The following is a 23,884-nucleotide window of genomic DNA, read 5'->3' as shown; positions in this document are numbered from 1 at the left end:
CCCTGGCTTCCTTACTGTTCCCCAAACACATCACACTTGTCCCTGTCCCAGGCCTTTGCACTTGCTATTCCTTCTGCTTGAAATGTTCTTTCTGGGTTGAACATTGCTTACTCTCTGTTCATCCAATCTCTGCTCAAATGTCACCTCTTCAGAGAGGTCTTCTTGACCCCACTGTGTGTAAAATAGTCCACCCCTCACTGCCATCTCTTACCCTGCTTACGTTTTTTCAAGGCATTTATCACTAGCATGTATGTTTGTTGGTTTGTTTGCTTATTGTCACCCATACTAAGATGCAAACAAGGTAAGAAGGAACAGTGTCCTTTTTTTTTTAACCTTGTATCTCCAGTTTCTAGAAGAGAGTGTGCCACATGGGTACTCACTGAATATTTGTTGAGGGAATAAATGAATGCACGGATGCATGACTGCTCACCTAGAGCGTGGGGGCCAGGGCAGAGGTGGGCTCAGGCTGTCTCACTCCACACAGACTCACACTTCCATGATTTGGATGCTGAACCATGAGAAACAAAGAGATTTGCTGGTTTAATTTCTTTTGCCCTGGGAAAGTTAAAGATCACAGATAATCCAGAACTCAGTGCCAAGTTCTCTGATTTATAATCGAGGAATTATCCACACAGAGGTAAACAAGAGCAAAGGACTGACAAGCAAACTGTAGGAGGAGAATGATGAGAAACAGACGGAGAGACCCATGCAAGCTGCAGCCTCCAGCTAGCCTGGGTTCCCGCCAGCCCTCACTCAAATTTGGATCCAGAGAATCTCTGCTGATGTCCACTTCCAGATTCCTTTGGGCCACACTGCCAGATGGCTGTTGGGAGTGGGGGTCACTGCAAGTGGGGGCAGCCTAGGCAAGTCACCCCTTTACCTGACAATGATATTTCGCACTCATCTGAAAGGCACACCCAAAAGGGCAGGCGTTTCCCAAAGATGCCCCAGGCTCACAAAAGTCACCAGACTTTTCTCAGACCTAGATTTTTGGGGAAAAACTCCTTTCCTCCTTTAATGTAGTCCACAGAAATGTGTCTCTTTTATTCCACTTCTAAAACTTCAAAGAAACAAAATTAGCAGTGCCTACAAGCATCTGACACATAGGAGGTAGTAAAAACTGAATGAATGAATGAAGGACAATATCAACCCAAAAGGAGAACAGCGGCCTTGTGAAGAATGGGATAGTCAAGAAAATCCTGGACTCCCTATGCCCCCTAGATCACTTTGGATATGCCCTGAGGCCTCAGTTTCCTTATCTGTAAAATGAAAGCCTGGCCTAGCTGAACTCCAATTTCCCTCCCAGCTCTGACAGCCTCTAATTCTCTGAACACGCCTTCATAGCTTCTTTATTGTAGACTAGTTCTTACATGTGTCCTGCTGAGAGCAAGGTCTGCTGGTCTGGCCTTGTTTTTAAAGCAGCAGAGGTTATTTAATAGCAAGTCTCCCAGAATTTTTGTCATGTTTTCCATGAAAGAAGGTTCTGGAAGGTAGCCATCATCAAAATAGGAAGTAAAGCCAGGTTAGTGTTCCACTTATCAGATCATACTGGCTTAACCAAAATTCCTGTCACCCCCTATGGTGATTCTGGGAGCTTGACCAGATTTCAGAGGTTTCATATTCAAAGCAGTGAGAAATCATCTCTGAGGCTTGTGGGATTTGGTACCTGTTTCCCTTCTTTCCATGTCTCAGGGCTGTGGGTGCCAAGTGAAGCCTCCAGTAACCCTTCCAGCCTCAGAGGAGCGTTCTGTCCTGTAGGCCATGGGAATGCCCGTGCTGGCCCGGATTGCTCCTCTGTCCACATCAGCATTTCACTTTATGCTGCCTGTAAATCTGACCATTTCTTCCACTCCTAGAGGTGTCCCAAAGCACTAGTCCAGCAGAATTCAGACTCCTCTACCTTTCCCAACTCTACGCGCAGCCTCAAGTCACCAGGAAGAGAAAGAGCACCTGACCGAGAGTGGGACCAGGATTCCAGACCGGCTTTAGATGAGCATCTCTCTGGGCCTCAGTGTCCTTGGATGGGAGGGAGGTGGAGACTGGGTGTGGCTGCTTGTCCTGTCTCTTCCAGGTTGATAATTTTCCCTAGCCCAGGGCCGAAGCTGGCCCTTTTCCCACAAGGAAGCCATGGTTTGTATGTTATGTAGCAGCTACAAATGCAGGGGCTTTTTTTTTTCCTTTTCTTTTTAATGATCCTAGGTACTCTAGGAAGAGGCAAACATTTTTATGATCCCAGGAACCAAACAACACAATGAAAATCATGGCAACCATCAGCCCAATAAAACCCATGGCAAAAGCCAACACATTCTCAAACAGGACCCCAGGAATTTAAAGCTCTCAGAAGCCTTAAGTGGCTCAGGCCTTGCTGAAGGCCTTGGGACTGCAGCTGATGGCTGATGAAAGGATTTTAACGCGCCACTGAAATTCTCTTTTCCAAAATAACCACTTTGAAACCTGTTAATTACAGACACACAACCAGCCAGAGCCCCCCAACAGGACCCAGGGCTTCTACCAGGGAGAGCCAGGCTCCAGAGGCTGGCCGCTGCCTTGGCGCTCCATTCGCTTTGTGTTGGGTGACTTTGCTTCAGGAAGAGAATCCAAAGTAATGAAAACCACATGGCCACTCCCCCGCCCCCAGCCTCCTACGCTACCTCCCTTCCCTGGAGACAGAGGCCGGCTCAGTCTAATTTGGTCCAGTGTTTTTGTTTCCTAAAATCTGTCTTGGGCCCTGGACCATTAATAGGTTGCAGCTGATTTTAATCTACATGAATCAGAGACCTCGCTTCTTCAGTTTTAAGGAGATTTCCAATTGTGTGTCCCACAAACTCAGGATGGAGGGAAAAGGCCCTGGGTGGCGAGTGGCAGTGTGGGAGACAGACCCTGGAAGGCACAGAAACTGCTCCCCACTCAGCAGTGGGCTTGAAGGAACCTGGGATCACTCAAAGCTGGGGGAGTGGGGCTAGGAGGAGGTGAGGGTCTTGCAGCTTGACTCAGTGACAAGAACACAGAACCTGGTCCTGTGTAAACAGAGCTAAAACCGAGGGACAGGACTAGCAGAGGCTTCTACTCACTTATCTTCAACAAATTAATTTCCCAAGTGCTTGCTGGGCACCCCCATAAACTAAAGCAGGGGTAAGCAAACCATGGCTAACTGGTCAAATCCGGCCTGCAGCCTGATGTAAATAAAGTCCTCCTGGAACAAGGCCATGTCTATTTGTTTATGTATTGTCCATGGCTGCCTCGCAGTTGTGGTAGAGACCCTGTGGCCTGCAAGGCCAAAAATAGTCACTCTCTGCCCCTTTACAGTAAACGTTTGCCGACTCCTGAACTAGAGAACTATCCTGAATCTTGCTAGGCAAGAATTCCACTTACAAGCCTGTTAACAAGGAATGGATTTAGGATTTACTCCATTCCCACGCCATACCAAAGTCTAGGTTCCTTCCTTCCAAACATCATTCTTCAGGAAAGTATCTTCATGCTTATTTAAGCAATGACAATAAGAAGGAATGCCCACGACCATGCCACTCAGTGAAGGTTCCAAGGTCTTGCCCTGACAACCCGACACTCCCGTTTCACAGATGAAACACAGTCACTGAGATAAAGCAACTCACTGAAGTTCACTTAGGGAACAGCACGGCTAGGAAGAGCTGGGCCTCTGAGTTACAGCATGGTCCTCTGTCCCTGGGATGACCGTAATGAAGGGAGCTGGGGAGCTTTCACGTAGCAATGCTCCCTTACATGTGCCACACCACCACTTGATAAGCCAGTGAAGGGCTCAGGGTAGTGTGCCTTTGTTTTCAAAGTGAAAAACATAGCACTCTCAGGGAGTGGGGATGAAAATCAGATAGGCCAGACTACACTCATCCCTTGAAAACCACGTTTATCCAGGCCCAGTGGCTGGTGAGCCCAGGCCCTCTGGCCCTAGCTGGGCCCTCACTCCATCAGGACCCAGGGCCCCCTATTTTCCCAGTGTGCCTCTAAGACAGCTCTTGCCTTCAGGTGCTTCTAGGCTAGCAGGGGAGAGACACGAAGGGGAGGATTATGATTGTGTGACAGGCACAGTGATGGAGAGGCACATGTGGTGCTTCAGGAGGACAAAGCAGGGTCACCTTGCCCTTCCCTAAAAGCAAACCCCTTTGTAGGGAACCCTAAAAGCAAAACCCTTTGTAGGGTGAAGGGCCTCCAGTGGAAATGCTATTCACTAGAAATGTAAGTGGGCATCCTTCCAAGGCTTTCAGGGGTGAAATAAGTGTTGGGATCATTCTGGGGACAGGCAGGGAAGCCAGAGAAATTGGTACCCTCCCAGAGATGAGACTGGCAGGTAAACTGATGACACCAAGGAAGTTGCTGCCCTGGAGCAGTAGGAGTTCTCCCCATGGGAACCACTTCCTGCAGGACCAGGCCTGGGTGGGGAGACCCTTCCAGCCAAGGTAGGACGTCACCCCAGGCTGCAATCTCAGTGGTCTGGAAGCCCGTGAAGGGCTGGTTATGTCTGTGCCTTGAACAGAATCATAGACCAGCAGGGTGCCACACTGGCTCGCATAGAATGTTGACTCTGCAAAGGTCTCTAGCTAACAGGAGCTGAAAGTTCCTACAAAGCATAGCAAGTGGCCTGTACCTCACTGTCTCTATTTCCATTGCTGTCCCCAAGTCCCCTGTCCTTGGTAAGCTTCTCCTTGAACTTTAGGCAGCACCTCAAAGCAGTTTCAGAATTCACCGAGGAGCCAGGGGTCCCAGTCTTTAGAGTCCTGCTAGTGTTCAGAGGTCTCCAAGTGACTAGAGGTTGTGAATTGCCAGAGGGTGGCAGAGGACTCCAACCGAGCAGACCAAGTATAAAGCAAACTTCCATCACCATCAACAACTGGAGCCCTGCACTGGACCAGAACAAAGCCCGGGAAACAACCCCATTAGCATCTTTGGGTCCCCTCATCATGAGGACTCCGCTCAGAAATAGTCTTCAGCAGGGTTAAGCCCTTGGCCAGATGGAGAAATAGCACAGCACCTCTGGCTTCTGCTTCCCAGGGAGCCTCCAGTGGATCCCCTGGCACCCTCTGCTTCGGACGGCACAAAGGTTGTGGGTGTAAACCTCAAAGCTCTATTTTGTCTAGACTTGGTTTCCGGGTGGGTTCAGGCTCTCTGCTCCATGGAACCCCACAGCCAGGAGATTTCTGCCACTGCTTCCTTGAGTCGAGACTGGCGGAAGAGCAGGGGCTCAGGACTATGACATGAATGTGAACCGTGGACCGAAGTGGGTGTTCAGGACAGCTGATTGGACAAGGTCCTGAGCTATGCTGAGGAGTGACGCTGGCACTTTGGTAATGCAGTGGAATGGAATATTCCATGGTTAATTAGCAGTCACTGAGTTAATTAGCAGTCACTGAGTGTCCATTGTGAGCTGGTCACCATTTGGATGAACGAACTGGCAAGTAGACTCTGCGGAGGTCATGGGCCCAGGAGTTTGTTTACAGAGTTCAGTTTCTTCCCATATCGAGGTGTGCAGAATGTTTGCTTACAGGTGTGTGATCATGGGGTGGGTCAAACTCCTCAGCTTTCCTATGGAATGCCAGTCCCAGGACCCTCTGCAATCTGAAGCCCTCACACAAAGAACACAGTATTTATGTCAAACTCTACCCTTCTGTGCTACCAAACAAAGCTGAGCCAGAATAAAGCAAAGTGAAAAAGCTCATAAACACTTCCTGGGGCTGGGCTCACAAACTAAAGCTCAAAGCAGAACAAGCCAGATGCATTTCAAACCCATAAACACACGAGGACACCCGAGCTGCCACCGGCCCGAGCAGACTGGGTGCTAAAACAGCACTGGAGCAACTGAAGGAGGGTGTCATTCTAAAATTAGAACTCTGCTTTCTCTCCCCTCTGAACATATATGGGTGGAATTATGGATTAATGTTGAAAATTGATTTCATTTGTACTTCAAGGGGACCTGGGCAGTGATGCCCACACTCCCTCCCCACCCTCTCCACCTACACACTCTCCCTCAACTCACCCCGGAGACCTAGAGCTTTTGCTACCGATCCCATCTTGTGTCCTGTATAAACAAGGGCTGGTAACTAGGACAGGAAATGAACTTCACAAGCATTGACTGTGTACCCACCTGTGGTATGGGGAGTTGCCAGATTTTTTTCTAACTGAGAATGTTCACAGAATCTCGAAACTTTCTTTCAGCTTCCCCCTCTGCACACTTCAGTGTGGGCACCTGTCATGCGTGCACACATACCCAAGCACAAAATTTCCCTCAATTTCCCCCAAGACACATCAACAGTGAGATTTGCCCACATACATGGGCACACAGCTGTTCCCAAACTTTCTCCTTTGTCTCCCCACCTGCCTTTCCATATATAAACGAGAGTGCCTAGGCGTGCTGGTGCTGCCCCTCCCTACCTCGGACACACGCAGAACTTTGTGCCCACTCAGCACGATCCAGCACACAGGAGCTGGGGAGCCAAGGATGTTTATATCCCCACGTGTGCACCAGTGTGCATGCACACATGCACGCGCACACACAGCCACATCCCAGCTGGCCCCAGCACAGCTGTGACAGGCCTGGGTCTGTCACATTGTTTTCCTTTGCCTTTAACAGGCGTTCGTGCAACAGAGAGGAGGTCATGAGAGGTTTCCACCCTGTTTTGTAGCATTTACCCCAAGCCTGAGTGTTGGGGAGGTGGCTTTTGAGAATGAGCTATGGGTGGCAGGGTGGAAAGCAGAGACAAAGGCATTCCTTCCCATCTCCTGCCTGAGCTTCACTCGCTAATGTGCACTGCTCTGGATTGTTCGGAGATTTCTTTATGTGCCGCCCTGTCTGAAACCTGGCTGGGAGGACGGAGGCTCAGCCAAAGAATTTCTGGAAGTTCTGTCTCAAGGTCCTGCTTTGTCACCTCTTATTACTACAATTGTTCTAGGCCCGGGCTGCCTGGGGGCACACTGTGTCATGAAAGCCTGAGTGGTAGGCCCCAGCCACATAAGCAAAGACAAATTTAGGTAGAAACAGAAGGAGATAAAAATGGACTCCAAGTGGTCACTATCCCTCTAGGAATTTTGGCCCACAAGAAAAGCTGGTATAGAAAAAATTCCCCACCTGACCCTCAGCAGCAGTGAATGTTCTAATGATTCCCTCAGCAGTACATATGCAAAGTGGATACTGTCTTTGCAGTGACAGTAAGATTGGTTAATCTGGCTGGGCGCAGTGGCTCACGCCTGTAATCCCAGCACTTTGGGAAACCGAGGCGGGCGGATCTCCTGAGGTTGGGAGTTCGAGACCAGTCTGGCCAACATGGTGAAACCCCATCTCTATTAAAAACACAAAAAAATTAGCCAGGCATGGTGGTGCGTGCCTGTAATCTCAGCTACTAGGGAGGCTGAGGCAGGGGAATTGCTTGAACCAGGGCGGTAGAGGTTGCAGAGAGCCGAGTTCATGCCACTGCCCTCCAGACTGGGCGACAGAGTGAGACTCCATCTCAGAAAAAAAAAAAAAAAAGATTGGCTAATCTACAAGCTCATTTGCTATTTCTAAGAGTCAGATGGGACTTCATGCATCTAAGACACTAACAAACCCAGAGTTCTTACTGTGTGGATCTGGACAGAAGGGCGACTGACAGATTTCTCACTGTGCCCCACTGAACTGTGCAAGGGACTGGCTAGAAATACATGTACTTTGTCTGTAGCCATTGCTTGCAAACTCTACCCCACTCACTTTTGTGGCAGAGTCCTTTTTTCAAATAAAATCTTACTAGAAAGCCCAGTGTACAAAATTGATCAAAACAGTCTCTCTCTGGTTACACAGATGAGTTAGCTGTGTGTGTGCGGGAATGGGGTATCTCCATCTGCTCCTGCTCCATCCTTGTGCTCCCCCATCTATACTTCAGGGTATCTCTAAAGGGTTCCTTGGATCCCAGGTTGAAAACCGTTATCACAATGCAGGCCCCTTCTTGTAGCAGTTGTTAAACTTTGTACCCAAGAAAATACGTAATGACAAAGAGCTGCTAGGAATTTGACAGCCTTTCAAATTTGCCTGAGTTTTACATATTATGGATTTCAGCTGCTGCCCATGTTTGGTGTGGTATTAAGAGTTATGGACCCCTTGCTGAAATGCCCTGGACTTTTGCTGGTCTGCAGTTCACAAATTAGGAATAACTGTGCAGAAATTAAGAATAAGAAATGAGACTGGGGTCCCAGATGGAGCCACACCATCAAGTGTGGACACTGGGCTCCAGTGTCTAGTGAAGAAATTTGTGCTTAAATAGTATTTGGCAATGGAGAGCCATTAAAAAGCCATATGCGATTACTACTATTAATTACTTTTTAAGCCAGGAAATGAATGATTGAAAATGAACTAGCAAAAAAAAAAAAAGGATTACTCCCTTGCAATTTAAGTTCCCTTTCCCATCTCTAGCTGTCTTAGCCTCTACATCCCAACCCCAGGGTCCACTGGGAGAGTTTCCCTCCCGAGCGTCAAGGACAGGACCAGCCCAGACACCTTTCTCCAGGCTTCATGATCAGAGGCACTGACTGCTGTGGCATTACCTAAAGTGAGTGGTCCAGCTCAGGCTTCCGCACCCTTGTGACTGTGAGCAAACTCATTGATGTACACAAATGAACACATGCCTACATTAAAGAATGTACACATGGGTGAACAAAGAGGGGATTTATATGGTGTGCAGGCCAAAGTGGAGGCCTAATTCCTTGGTTCTGCCCACCTTCTTTCCTAGACCTTCAGATCCCTAAATATGTAAATGAAGTCCTTGGTTTCAGCTGCGGAGTGAGGAAATACAACTGGAGGTGGCATGGAACGCCGGTGTGGAGAGTCATTGCGCCCCGATCCAGCTCTGTACTCCGCTTGCCTTGGGGAGAATTGCTAAAGCTTCTGGTCCGGAATGTGTCCATGCGTAAAATGAAAGGTACTATTAACGTGCATCTACCAACTTCAGAAGGGGCTGTAGGGATGAAGATGTAATTAAAGCCTGTGAGCACTTTGTGCTTCTTGATGAAAGACAACACCACCACCGTGAAGTTTTATTATCTACCGACTCTGTTTTTAAAATGGTTCCAATTCCTTTCCGTTTTTCCTTTTGGGGTCTGAATAAACTTTATTAGCTATTAATTTCAAAAAAGTCCTCCTTGTACCTCAGAGCAGGATTTTATTTAGCGCCTCAGAGAATTTCTTTCCATACCTCAGACCCTCAAAGGAATCCTCTTGGTCAGGGTGGAAGAGGCCTGTGTGTGTTCAGCTGCTGAGTTCAGTTCAATTAAATAAATACTTATGGAACATCTACTCACATCTTCTTAGCCCTGAGAGGCAGGCAGGGCTGAAATGAGTAGGAAAGGTTGTGAACTTTGGGGCCAGGCTGCCTGAGGGTTGAATTCCAGCTGACACTTCCATAGGGGTCCTTGGAGAGCCTCTCCTCACCTCTCTGAATCTCTGTTTGTCACCTGTAAAATGGAGATAACCCCATTTATCTCCCAGGGTAAGGTAATAAAAAGATAGAAATCAAGTGAGTGGTGGGTAGGCGCTCGGTGAGGCCTTGCCGCCTTCTCTCTAGCATCAGCCTCCGGAGGAGGGGGAAGGGAGATGCCTCTTCCTCAGCTCTGTTTCTCCTCCCTGAGGCCCTCTGTCTACTCCTAAAGGCTTGTCCATCCAGAATGTCAGCCGGTTAAACCAGTGCTTCTGAAATGTTCTCATGTCAATTTCCCCTGTGCTCCTGGGCGGCTCATTTCCTCCATACACACCCTCCTCCACCAAAATACCTCCACGGCCTCCCCATCATTCCACACTCCACCCTCCCTTCAAATCCATTCCCAAGGAGGAGAGAAGAGCTTTCCTATTCTTTTGAGAGAGCACACAGTGGAAGTGGCTTTGCTTTGTTGTCTCCACTTCAGAAAAGATCAAACTGCAGTCTCCATGAAGTGTCAGTCCTCCAAAGGAGGCTTCAGGCCAGAGGGAGGAGCGGTGAGGTCAGGCAGGGTAGGCTGAGGCTGTCCCAGAGGGACCAGTCCAGGCAGAAACAACACAGCTTTCCAAGATGTCCTCGCAGGGGCCCATATCACCCTGGATCTAGCCTGAAAGATGCCCCCTAGAATGTTCCCTGGCAGATATGGCTGTCCTGTCTGAGAGAACCATGATAAAGGAGTTCACACAGGATCCTGTCCTTTTCTAAATGAGGATTCTTGTCTCCTGGGTTCCCAGGGAGGAGAGCGGATGCAAGGGAGCTCTTGAATAGGCACCGCAGAGGCCAAGACACTTTAAATTAAGCTTCCAACGCTTAGAAGGGGCCATGGCTTCCCACAAATCCCCTGGTGCACGCAGCTTTGAGGCAGAGTGTTCAGTCCGTCTGTTCTTTTAGAAGTGTGCCTTGGAAGCCAGGAGTTATTTGTTTCCGAAAGGTAGGCGCTCATCAGGTGGGTGGTCTTTGCATTTTTTGTGTGCTTTGATTCCCTCCCTTTTCTTTTCAGGACTATTGAGGGGTTTATTTTTCCCTCTCCCAGCAGTGCTCGGGGGTTTGGCTGCAATGTGCATCTGTGTTGGGTTTTCCCACAGGCCCCTGCAAAGGCAGCCCCGTTGCCTTCAGAAAGTCCCGGGCGGCCCGTGGTGGGAGTCGGAGCTGCAGCTGTGCGCCCCCTCCCTTCTGCAGCAGGCTTTGATCAGTTTTCGTGGGGGCTGAGTGCAGCCTGACCTCCCATCTCCAGCGTCTCTCAGGTGGAAAGTTCTGTTCAGCCTGTCTGTGGCTTCAAAGGCTCTCCCTCCTTCAGGCTGGGATGAGACTGATAATGGTTCTCATTTTGTTGTCGTGTGATCTCCCAGCAGCTCCCATCTTTCCATTGACAGGCTTTTTACTTATTTGGTTGGGCTGCTTTGGCCAAACTCAAACCACCTTTCTGGTTGAGGAAGCACATTGACGTCCTCTCCCATTGAGGCTCCTTTGATGGCTCAGACGTGGCCTTCCAGCCCAGACAAAGGTGACCAGGCTGCGGCAGCCAGGCACCTGGCAAATCAGCATCTGGGCGTTGGGCAGGGCAGATGTCCCTCCGTGAGGGCAGAGGACTGAGTGAGCCTACAAGTCTGTGAAGAGGAACACTCAGCCCCGCCTTTTCTACCTTTGAAGCCTAAGGCAAGTCGCTGCTTTCTGCTCTAGTTCCTTGCAGGAATCCAGCGGTGGTGGCCGATGTCACACCCTACCCCATGCCTGTGCCCGAACCTGGGCTGGACATAGGCAAGGCCAAAGCCCTGACATTGACAACATTTCCAAAGAACTTGAGCCATTCACTATCTGGAGAAGTGGGCACCAGGCCAGCTGAGCTTGGGGAGTTCCTGTTCTGGCCCATTATTTCCAACAGTTGTGGCCTTACAGCCTTAGTTCTCAGTCCAAAGGGTTAACAACAGCTACCTTAGCTGCTCCAGGGCCTACTTCCGGCTCCGGCCCCAAAGTGTCGCTGACCCTGTGCTTGGGCCTTCCAGCCCCCCATGGTGTGTAAAAGGACAGGGCTGGACATTCAAGGTAGCTGTCGGTGAGTTTGCACAGGGGTTGCTGCCTCACCAAAGGTCCATGGGGCCTGGGCTGCAGCTCGTCGCTCCTCATGATGCGGATGGGGGTAGGCTGCACGTTGCCCTTTGGTTTCCTCATATTTAAAATAAGGGTGGCCAAGGGCAACAGGAGCGGTCAGGAGAGCATCCTTCTTCCTCAGTCTGATAGCACAGTCTCTTCCTTCCTTTTGATCATACTCAAAACAACTGCAATAGAACAATAAGTCTGGGAGGAGGCCAGAGGGGGATTTATTATGCTGTTGTGCTGTGGCACAGCCTTGCCTGACTTTATCTTGCACTGAGGTCTGCATGGGAGGAAATCTGCAGGCCTGTGGATTGTCTCTCTGAAACTGAATTCCCTCCAACCTGAAATCTGGGAGGGCAGGGGAGACGCTGCCATGTTGGCCACACCCCAGCATGAACCATGGCAAGAGGGAAACCAACCCAGATCTCCCAAAACCCTGAAAACATGACTGTGAGAGGCACGGGGACCCCCAACAGTCACAGCCCACCTGGGTTTAGCCCTTTAAGAGGGGACTCCAGAAACAGAGTTTGCCCCAGGACAGGAGCTCATCAGAGCTTTTCTTAATAGCCAGTGTCCTCTCTTCCCATTCCAGCAGGAGAGGAAGTTGTGTGGGGAGGTGCCCTTTGTTTGTGGCAAAGCAGGGAAAGCTCAGCAGTGGACTGTCAGCTTCTCACACCAGAGAGACCATGTGGCAGGGGGTTCTTCTCTTTTCCCAACAGGGCTGAGAGCCAAGAAAGGACCTCAGAGCCCTGGAGCTGAGAGAAAGTTGATTCGTCCCAGTTTTGACTTTATCTCCCCCTCAATGCAAATGTTTTGACATCCATCTGCTGGTAGCAGGACCCACCAGGTCATCTCAGCAAACTTCATCTCAATCAACCCATCACTCCAACCCTCACTGACAAAGAAACTCTAATGCCAGTGCTGCTATTAAAATACACACATAAATAAATATATCCTTTCTCATCCGACAGCTGGGTGCTACAGGATGCACCCGACTATCTCTGTGGTGCTTGAGTCTTTTGTAATGCTGTGGCTCAAGCACAGGCAAACCTGGGGTCAAGGTCTGGCTCCACCAGCATTTGCTAAATGACCTTGAGCAGATTACATGACCTCCCAGAGCCTCAGTTTGATGAGAATAGCAACCACATAGGATTGTTCTGAGGATTAAATGAGATAAAGTATGTGACCTACCTAGCACATGTTAAGCATTCTATAGAGTGCGGTCATTATTATTGCCACTATTTCAAATAGATGTGAGGATCTGATAAAACCTCCCCAGTCCTTAGTAGTGTCCTCAGGTGAACCATGAGCCCCGATCTCTGCCATGAGAAGTTAACGTATGAGGAACGCAAGAGGAAAGAGACTCCACAGCACAATGTTTAGGAAAGTTCACCTCAGACCCCAGCAGCAAGTCTGGGGGCTGAACTCAGTTTTCTAGACAACCAGATTCTCTCTCTCTCTCTCCAGTCATTTCATCTCTCTGGGCGACCCCACTGCATTAGTTTTCTAGGACTGCAGCAACAAAGTGTCACGAACAGAGTGGCCTAAAACCACAGAAATGTATTCTCTACAGTCCTGGCAGCCAGAAGCCCCACATCAAGGTGTCTGCAGGGCCAGGCTCCCTCTGAAGGCTCTCAGGGAGACCTCTTCCTCGCCTCTTCCGGCTTCCAGTGGCTCCAGGTGTTCCTTGGCTTGGGGCTGCTTAACTCCAGTCTCTGCCTCCATGGTCACACTGCCTCCTCCTCTTTGTGACTTTCCCCATCTGTGTCTCTTATCGGGACCCTTGTTATTAGATTTAGGATCCACCTAGGTAGTCCAGGATGATCTCATCACAACATCCTTAATTACCTCTGCAAAGACCCTTTCTACAAATCAGGCCATATTTACGTGTTCTGGGGGTAGGGACATGGATGTATGTTTTTTCGAGCCACCATTTAACCTACTGCATCCACTAACCCTGCAAAATATCTCATTGGATTATGACTAAAAAGTCAGGATAAGACCTCTCACCTGGCGTAGGTGAGGGGCTCACTCCTCTCCATGGTAACATCACTGCTTCTCTGCGTAGCCTCAAGGAGGGGTCATGATCCACCACCTTCAAGGAAAAATCTAGCTCTTCATTCTTTACTCATTGGCAGGGAGTGAAAACAAGTTCCTTCCACTTAGTGAGAAACAGGCACCTATTGCATCCAATGGGGGACTCAAGTCTGTGCTGAGTTCCAGGGCTTCCTGTTCTTAGTTGGATATGTTGGGATTTCAAAACCCACTGTGGGCCGGGCGCGGTGGCTCAAGCCTGTAATCCCAGCCCTTTGGGAGGCCGAGGCAGGTGGATCACGAGGTCAGGAGATCGAGACAATCCTGGCTAACATGGTGAAACCCCGTCTCTACTAAAAATACAAAAAATTAGCCGGGCGTTGTGGCGGATGCCTATAGTCCCAGCTACTCGGGACGCTGAGGCAGGAGAATGGTGTGAACCCAGGAGGCAGAGCTTGCAGTGAGCCAAGATCGCGCCACTGCACTCCAGCCTGGGTGACAGACCAAGGCTCTGTGTCAAAAAAACCCACAAAAACAACAACAACAAAAAAACCCCATTGTGCCCCTTAGGCTTATGAGTGCAAAAACTCACGTGTGATAAGTCCCCTTCTGGCAAAGCCCCACCAGAAACATCATTCTCTCAGTGCTCAAAACCTTCACCTTCTCCTCTTCTTGCCAACCTCCAGAGGCCCCACACTCACTGAAAAGGGGGCATAACTCCTCTCTTTTCTCAAAGGCCTCCTCTGGCCTCGCTCTCTGACCCCTGTTGTCTCTTTCCTCCTTCATCCCCTTATTCAAACATAAACATCCATGTCTCATAGGAAAGACATTGCCCAGGGGTTCCCAGTCCCCTGTCAGGAAGGCCTTTCCTCCAAAATTTGCTGACAGTTAAGCTACCAGACTGCAAGGGAAGACAGATCATAATATAATGTGTTTTTTGTTCTTCCAATCAAATAATACTTGTATATAAATTTAGTATAGGTCTCAGCTCCTTCCAGGTGGCTTTAAGAAGAAAGCCAGCATTATGCCCTTTCCCTCTGATGAGTCTAATTGCATGGGGCTCTGGTGGTGGCCTTGCTTTGCCCTTCAACAGCGTCTATGAATCATTTTGTGTTTGTAGGTTTCTTTTTAAAGGTGTTCCTCCTATTTCTGGCTCACAGATGTTGACAAGTAGCATGTGTAGAGTTCAGTCTGTACAAATTTGGGAGCTCTGAACACTAGATCATATAATCACAGAGTCCCCCACCACTGGAACCTGGCTAGGTGCAGGAAAGTCACCATAACCCTACAGTCCTGTGGAAAGGGTAGAGTAGTGGGGACTAACTAGAAAGAAGTGAAAATAAGACAAAGTAGCCAGTGGAATCTCCAGTCTGCCCCTTGCTTAGCTATGGAAAGTGCAGCAAGACGATGGGTGAAGCCCATTGCTTCTCTGAATGATCTTTCAGCTTGTCTGCTGAGGGTCCACTTTCTCTCCTTTCTCTGCCTGCATGTTTGTGCAAAATTTGTGTCTTCAAGTGGAGACTACGAGTTTTGTGTGCATGGAACAGAGCCCTCTAGAAGGGTCTTGTGCCACTTTAAAATGTGACTCCCAAAAAATCTGACCTGTGCTCCTATATTGCTGATGGAAATACAAAATGGTTCGGCCATGTGGAGAACAGAATTGCAGTTCTTCAAAAAGTTAAACATAGAATCACCATATGACTAGTAAATCCACTCTTAGGTACATACCTTAAAAAAAATTGAAAATAGGTATTCAAATAAATACATGTGTATGCAAGTTCATAGCAGCACAATATTCACAATAGTTGAAGGGTGGAACCAGCCCAAATGACCACTGATGGATGAATGAATGAGCAAAATGCAGTATATCCTGACAATGGAGTATTATTCAGTCATAAAAAGGAATGAAGTACTGATGCATGCTACACCATGGAGGAAGCCTGAAAACACACTAGTGAAAGAAGACAGACACAAAAGGTCACATACTATATGATTCCATTGATATGAAATATCCAGAATAGGTAAATGCATAGCGACATAGTAGGTTGGTGGGTTTCCAGGAGCTGGGAGAAGGGGAGATGGGAACGCTTGCATAGCGGTTATGGGTCTTGCTTTTGGGGTGATGAAAACATTTGGAACTAGACAGAGATGCTGGTTGCACATCATATCTAGTTGCCACGGAACTGTTTACTTTAAAATGGTTAATTTCATCTTATATAAATTTCACCTCCATAAAAATGAAATGTTTTAGAAAGAGAAAGTTAAAAAAAAAAAACCTGTGTGTTCCATGAACACAACCCAACCCCTGCTCTCGTTCCCATTTCCCGTTCCCTTCCCGGTAGACCTGTGTGCCCATTGTCAGTGCCATGGTATCAAATCAGCTTGTGGTGCAGATTACTGTCGGGCTTGTTCTTGATCCCACTTCTGAGACACATCCTCTAGAATTCCATGACTAAAGCTGAGTCTACACAGTAGCAAACAAATGTTTTACCAGAGAACAATGGGTGTCTCACCACAAGACTCTTTGTCAATATTTTGTTTCTGTGGTGGTAAAGTGGATTTTTCTCGGCAAGATGAACAGGTTTGCACGTTTCTCTGTCTCTAGGAATTTCCACAGGCTGCAAGAAGAAGAAGAATACAAGTGTCAAGATACCTAGAAAAAGATGGAAGGCTTGCATAAAACCTACTGGGCTAAAACTGTTGTTTATTTAAGTTATGGGGAAAAAAGTTCATGTCCCCATTCTACTTGTTCCAACCTCATTTGAAGAGTTGAGAGAGAACCTGTAGTTTTGTGCTTCCAGAACAGAGAAGATTTGGAACTTCAAAGAGAAAACTGCCCCTAGGGAGAACTGGGGACATGTAGATACCCTGCGTTAACCAGGGCAGAAAGCTGTAGTCTGTTGATGGAACTGTCATTCACTCATGCACCTAAACCCTTGAAGTCATTCATGAGGGTGGAAATCAACTTCTTCCAAGCTCCTGTTAATGTTGATATTTTGACCTCCTCCTGTGACTCATGAATGTTCTTAATGGAATTCATTCACTCACTGCAAATGGTCCTGCCATGTGCCAGAAGGCAATGGGCCAGGCCACTGGCTGGAGAAGACCCCGTCCCTGCCTTGCTACATAAGCATCTCAGTGAAAAAGCCAGGCAGACACACCAGGAACATCACAGCCATACGGCAAGTGCTCAGACAGAGGTATCAGGCCATGGGAGCACCAAGGAGTCATTGCCTCTGGGTCCTGTCAGAGTTGGGGACAGTGGAGTCCAGTGTTAAAGGAAGATGGTGACAGGATACCAGCATTGCAGGCAAGTAAGCACCTCATCCACATTGGCCCAGAAGCATGGACACAGGTGGCATATCTGGGGAACACTGCTGCAGAGAGGAGAGGAGGGAACATCGCTACAAGAGGAGAGGAGGCTGTCGGGGCAAGTTGGGGCCAGGTTGGAAAGGGTCTTAAATGTGACCCATTTTCTTCTGCTGACTTTTTCCTTTTCATAGGAACAACAGCCAAATATTTGTCATAAATCATTTTCCTTCATCCTATCAGTAGCCCCCTTTTACAGATGAATACACAGAGATTCAAAAAGGTTAAGGAATTCCAAAGAGGGATGCACATATCACCGGAACATACAAGAAACTGCTTGTCAATGACTGGGTGGTTACTGCTGGGGGAAGCCAGGATGGAAGGATGGGACCCAAAGAACAAAGGTGGCTTTAATTGCATCAGTAACATTTCATTTCTTAAGCTGGGTTTGGGTACACGGATGCTCTTTGTGCCTTTTGGTGTGTGAAATTTTCATAATGACTCTTAAAGCCACTGGACCTGCGTGTTAGGGCAGCATCTGGGCTTGAAAAGAGGCAGTGTCTGAGGCTGAGGGTCCCTTGAGAACACAGGGGCTGCCCTTCATTTCCAAATGCTTGATGGGTTTTCACTGTGGTTAAGGGGTAAATCACTATTTATTCCACCTAGTCAAGGCCTCAGAGCTGACACTTCTACAGAAAAAGCAGGACAGACAGGTTTGGCCCTCCTGGTTCCCTTGGGCAGGAACTGAATGTTTCCCATCTAGGGGCATATGAGCAGAGAGGAAGGGGTCTGAGCCCCACAGTGTGTCCTCAGTTACTGCTTCTACGCAGCTTGGCTCCCCGTGCTCCGAGTTCCTTGTCAAGTGCATTTCCCTTCAAGTTAACACTGTTTGCTTCCTCCGCTAGAGCATCCTGCCCCCTCCAGCGTAGCCCTGAGGAGACCCAGCCCCCTGCCTTCCTGGCATGCAGAGCTTAAAACAAGAGCTCTCTGCCATCGGACATCCTTACCATTTCCAGCTATTGAGTGTAATCAGGTGTGCCAGGATCTGATTTCAAAGCCGAAAGCAAAGGGGCTCGGAGGAATCCTCTCTCTCGATTGCGCCAGTGGAAGACAAAGGGGTCTGAACAAACAGGATGCGCTTAGAGCTGTGGAGAGCACTCCCCAGCAAGTGGGGCGGGCAGGATGCAGGGTTGGAATAGTTGACCTGTAAGCCTGGGCGTTGGCATGCGAGACAGTCATGCCCAAGAGAAGCAAGGCAGGGCATGAACAGATGTTGATTCATCTGACAGCCTCTCTGGATGGTTCCTGGGCCCAGGGAGTTATATCATCCCTGCCCGACTAGAAGATCCTGACTCTGGCCATTCATTCACCTTGCAGAGAATGCTGACATTTCTAGAGATCAGAGAAAACCCACCATGCCTTGTAGGGTGGATGAGCGGTACTCAGGAATCTACAAGCAAGTCAGAACTGATGAGTTGTGGAGGTGGAGAAGACCCACTGGTTGCACCTCAATGTCTGGGTCCTGATGGATCCACTTTTTTTCTGCCCCTGTTTCTATCTCTTACCCCACACTCTGCTTGCTAGGCTTGGGAACCTACATCTAGCAAACTCTCCCAATCATTAACTGGATAAAGAGTTAAAAGTCATTCCAGAGAACATGACCCTTCTTGGGAGGCTATAGGCCGAGGGAAAATTTCAGTATTTCCTTTCTCCTTCCCATTGCCCCCATTTTTATATGGCAGGAATCAGAGATGAAAACAAATGTTGTAACAAACCCGACTTGAAGGCAGACAAAGATCATCAAAGGCAGCAAGAATAGGAAGCAGCTTACAGTGGGAAGAACGCGCCCATCTGGACTGACCCCTCACTGATGGTGACACTTAGTGGTGTTGCCCCAGTTCACCATCTTTCAGAGATAGCCTTGCTGGTGTTTTCAACCAGGAATGCTTGGAATATTGCCCAGACACCTCTGGCTGTTACAGTGCCTCAGGGAGTGCTCCTGACATTTTCTGGATGAGGCTGGAAGTACAAATGTCCTCCAGTACACAGGATAGTCATACAACTGAAGAACTACTCCCACCCTTTTGCTAATAGAGCAGCACTGGTGAAATTGGTCATTTCTGTTTTTTTTTTTTTTTTTTTTTTTTTTTTTTTTTTTTTTTTTTTTTTTTTTTTTTTTTTAAGATGGAGTCTCACTCTGTCATCCAGGCTGGAGTGCAATGGTGTGACCTCAGCTCACTACAACCTCTGCCTCCCAGGTTCAAGGGATTCTCCTGCCTCAGTCTCCCGAGTAGCTGGGAATACAGGCACGTGCCACCATGCCCAGGTAATTTTTTTTTTTTTGTATTTTTAGTAGAGACGGGGTTTCACCATGTTGGCCAGGCTGGTCTCGAACTCCTGACCTCAAGTCATCCACCTGCCTGGGCTTCCCATAGTGTTGGGATTACAGGCGTGAGCCACCGCATCTAGTCAGAACTGGTCATTTCTGACACTCAGCTAAACCCCGAGCTCCTCTAACCTGGAGCCTTTGAACATGAAACCTATAGAGTCTCTGAAAAGAATCCAATTCTAAAGGCCACTGTTGGTTCTAGATGAAATAAAAAACACAAAGAAAATGAAAACCCGCCTGACATCTATAGTTCATCAATTGCCTTTAAAGGCAACTCTTACACAAACTCAAAACTTCCCAAGAGAAATTCTAACCTGGCATAAAGCATTGGGAGATTTATGGAGATGCTTTCTCCCAGAGCTAGAGTTCTGGGAACTGGAGACTCAGAGGCTGCCTCTTGGCTTCTCTAAAATAGGTCTGGGACATACCTTAGGTTGTTTTGTCCCTATACAGTGTAAATAGCTGGTGCGTGACACTTCAGCAATGGCTAAAAAATAAAATCCGAGCTAGTGGTGGGTATATGGGAAGCACAACGAATGTGCAAGTTGCAAATGATTTCTATCTATGTAAAATGGCAACATAACTAGGGCTGTTCTTTAGTATGGCCAAGGTGGAAGCCGAGTATGAGGTCCTTGGGGGAATTCTAACTACATGAAATTGACTAACTAGGGCTGTTTTTTTCTTGGAGGGGGCAGGGAGAAACCAGCAGATACCATCCAGATTTTTCTTAAAAGGAGAGACTTGATGAATCCATCATTCTACTCATAAGCAAATGCCTTTCACAAAGAATTTGAATTCTAGTGAGATTTTGAGCTCAAAGCTGCAGTGTCTTTGAGAACTTGATTTATGATTCAAGATGAACTGCTGGTAACTCTGGGGTCATTCAGCCAGGGGAGATGGGAAGGGCAGACCCATTAATCAAAAGGTAGCAGGAGACCCCTCCAGGTGAGCCAAATGCACAAAGGGAGGAAGTGAGTCCAGGTGGAGAAAGAGACCCCTCCCCTCATCTCTGGGGTTGCTGGGAGACAGCTCTGCTTCAGGGAAGCTCGGAGGGATGGTCTAATGTACATTCTCTCAAAGAATCAGAGAGGCTGCAGCTTATCTGAGAAGAATTTAAATCCTGGCTCTGACACTCACGAGCTGTATGACATTAAGCAAGCTACCTAAATCTGAAATTTGGGCCCTTCCAAGATGGGAATAACGGTACCTGCCTCAGAGGGTTGTTAGGGAAATAAGCAGGCATTTACTGAGTACCTAATACATGCCAGGCTTGGCACGAGGTACTGGGGAGACAATGGTAGAAGGGTTGACAGTTTCATGAAATCACTTCTATAGCTCACTAGGCACAGACACTGCCTGTCATTTGGTAGCTGCTCAACAAATGTTACTTCCCTTCCCCTTATAATCTGTACCACTGGGCACCTGCTATGTGCAAGCTATTGTGTAGGCCCTTGGACCTGACATCAAGTAGCAATTTGTAACTTCAAAACTGGTTTCACACATGAGAACAAATATCAGCAGTTTTTGCACTTGCTCATGGAGAGATAGCAGGAGGGATTTTGAGCTCACAAATCCCTTTAGTTGTAGCAGCCCTTCTTTTACTGATGTTATATTCTGGACTCCTAAGAAAGATCCAGCCTATTTATTCCAGGTCATTAATATACCTGACACTGCTCTAGGTGCTTAAGAAAAAACTCAGTGAAGAAATCAAAGATGTCCGCCCTCCGGGGCTTATATGGTAACAGAGAAGACACAGAACGAAGGGTTAACATTGTGAGCTATTGATTATTTATTACCTTGTATGGAGATAAGTGCTTTGGGAAAATATAAGAAGAGCAGGATGGGGGTAAGCAGAGCTGGCTGCAATTTTAAGTGGGTCAGTCTCACAGAGAAGGTGGTATTTTAGCAGAAATTTAAAGGTGAGGGAGCCATCCATTATGTGAGGAAAGGAGGTGAGGGAGTCAGCTATAGTACTCTGGGGAAAAGGGTTCCAGCAAAGGGTTCAGAAATGCCAAGGCCCTAAGGTGAAAGAATGCCTGTGACAGGGGTCAGCTAGGAGGCAGTGTGTCTGCAACAGGTGAGCAAGCCAGGAGCCGTGAGAGGCAGGGAAGCAGATGCTGCTGGAATTGGTAGAGCTTTCTAAGCCTGTGGAAGGACTCTGCTTTCAGTCTGAATGAAAAAGTGTTACTTGAGAGTTTTGAGCAGAGGAATGGCATGATCTGATTTATGTCTTAAAACTGGAGAGGAGGTCATAAACTCAGGCTCAGGCCTTCCATGAAGGCTGGAAAACCATCCATTTATCTACCCTGTCATCTTCACAGGCCCCCTGGCATGAAAATTAGGCAGATTATTTCTATTCCCATTTTACAAACTGGTGAATTGGGACTCGGGAAGGCTATGGGCGTTCTCTGAGGGCCCAGAGCTGGAAGGTGGTAGGCTGAGGACTGAATTCTTACAGTGCCCCCTGACGTGGACTAAGATGGGTTTCTGGACACTAGGAGCTGTCTGCTCCACAGTGTCCATGGGGCTTTCATGCATCCTTGAGGATTGTTTTGATGCAGAGAAAAGACCAACTGGGTCTACTTTGGTTTTTGAAATTAATATTTACTAAATTTACACATTGAAAAAACACAGTTTTCTTTTAGGCTTTAAAGTTCATCTTACAAATCTTACTACATTCTAGTTATAAATCGTAGATGGTCAATGACAGTTTGTGGATGATGTCCTCACATTTCAAAAGATCCTTTCTTACCTTATGCCTCAATAATGAACACGATGCGTTGCACCTAGTACATCCCACATCATATATCTCAGAGTCAATCACAACAGAAAGGAAGACAGGGAGCGCTGCTGGGGGCCTGAGGTGGGGGTGCAACTTGGCCAGGCACTAATCCATGACCAGGGCTGGGGCTCCAGGCCTCAGGGTCTGTGGAGTGGGCTTACTGGAAGGACTGGCTGCTGGGCAGGTGCCACAGGAAGAAGATTGGAGAGGCACCCGAATGTAGGAAGAAAGGGAATGTTTTCCCTTTCCTTATCTCCTAGTTCCCTTTTCATCCTTAACTCTGGAGAAAAAATTGTGACTACAAAGTTGTAGGCTGGTTTTGCTTCCACCATGTTGACGAACAGAGGCTCCAGGGGCAGTTTGACAGTGTAAGACCCCTCTGAGGAGGCCTCCCATTGCTTATCTCAGTCTTTTTCTAACTCCCTGCTCTCCCCTTGGCCTCTCCATGGTCCATCTTTCTCTCTGCTGTCCTTCCTGCAGTGTTCCTCCCTACCCCTCCCTTCTTTTGGCCTTGGGAGCTCTCCACCCTTCCCCTCCCAACGTTTTCCCTCCATACCCCACGCTCTTTGTTGCTGAATTCAAGGTTCTCAATACAATAAAGCTTTGATGATTTGCCCCAATTGAGAAGGAGTGTCAGCTTAAATTAATGAGGAGTCTGAATAATAGAATTTTAAAGCAAAGTTTAGTTGCTTTCGTGTTGTTAAGACATCCTTTCCAGAGAGAAGAGTTAGCATTTAAATGCGGTAATAGTTGATGTTGAGAAATGGGGCAATATGTCTTAGAGAATCTTTTCAGTAATCTACCAGAAACGAATCACTTATAATTAGCATATACTTTCCTTGAATCAGAGTGTTTCTGCCTTTAAAACCTTTCATTTTTAGTGACCAATATTTTTTAAATCACTGATTTTATCAGACTTCTCTCAGATCCACAAGTTTCAACCCCTGAGTTCTTCATGGCGGAGACATTTTCACATTGAAAGTCTCTCTAGAAATTTTTAATTTTCAATGATATAAGCAATACATGAATATATCATCTTTGCAAAAAATTGATACTTTAAAAATATTAAAATCACATAAATAATAAAATCATTTCTGTTATCTCATTTATATTACTTTCTTTAAGGTGGTAACAATGTATTCTCCATAACAAACCATTCTGCCAAAAAGTCCCTTCTCCAGGGTCCTATCCAAAAGGCACAACCCTCCACACTTGATTGGATCTTATATGTTTAAAAAATAAGTGGTGGCTGAGGCAGTTACGGCTCTCAGCCTCCCAGTCTGTATCTTTATTCTGCAATTCTCCCCACTTCCCTACCACATATCTGCATGTTCCATTCGCATATAATTGCCAGGAAAACTCACCAAGTGAAACACATCTGCCAAATGTTAATAATTAGGAAATCTAGATACGGGCATTTGGGTGTTCATTACACTATTTTCTTTACTTTTCTGAATGTTGAAATTTTCATAATGAAAAAAGAAAGAAAAGAAAACTCATCAAATGCTAAGAACAACAAAACAACAAATGAACCTGAAAAGAAGAAAGGTCTGGTTCTAGTTACTACTATTTTCCTCTTCCTACAGAGTCCCAGCCCTGCACTGGGAAAGGCTGTGTCTCATCTGTGGGAATAGGAACATAGAAATGCCTGGTGTATTTCTTACTAATGTGTCCACTTTTTCAAGCTCTTTCACACTTGTTCTTCTTTTACTTGCACAACAAGCCTTTAGGGGGTAAAAAAGGCAAATGGGTTTCCCCCATTTTACAGAAATGGTATTATTGGGAACCAAGAGGTTTCATGATACTAGCTAA

The 23,884-nt window shown here is 47.4% G+C and overlaps 1 protein-coding gene across 3 annotated transcripts in view; it reads right to left on the bottom strand.

Moving 5' to 3' along the window:
• Positions 1-23,884, bottom strand: part of RAD51B (RAD51 paralog B) — a 777,158-nt gene that overhangs the window by 84,494 nt on the left and 668,780 nt on the right. Inside the window, exon 11 of one of the 3 annotated variants that reach the window (XM_017878609.1) lies at positions 15,461-16,210. The exons of the other annotated variants lie outside the window; for them this stretch is intronic. Coding sequence (XP_017734098.1) covers positions 16,194-16,210 — 17 coding nt within the window. The 3' untranslated portion in view covers positions 15,461-16,193. Of the gene's footprint in view, positions 1-15,460; positions 16,211-23,884 lie in introns of those variants that run through there. 3 annotated transcript variants of the gene reach the window in all.

Source organism: Rhinopithecus bieti, unplaced genomic scaffold (genome assembly GCF_001698545.2).
Source record: "Rhinopithecus bieti isolate Rb0 unplaced genomic scaffold, ASM169854v2 scaffold_11252, whole genome shotgun sequence".
In the NCBI taxonomy this organism is placed as follows: Eukaryota; Metazoa; Chordata; class Mammalia; order Primates; family Cercopithecidae; genus Rhinopithecus; species Rhinopithecus bieti.
This window is presented reverse-complemented; position numbering and strand designations above follow the sequence as displayed.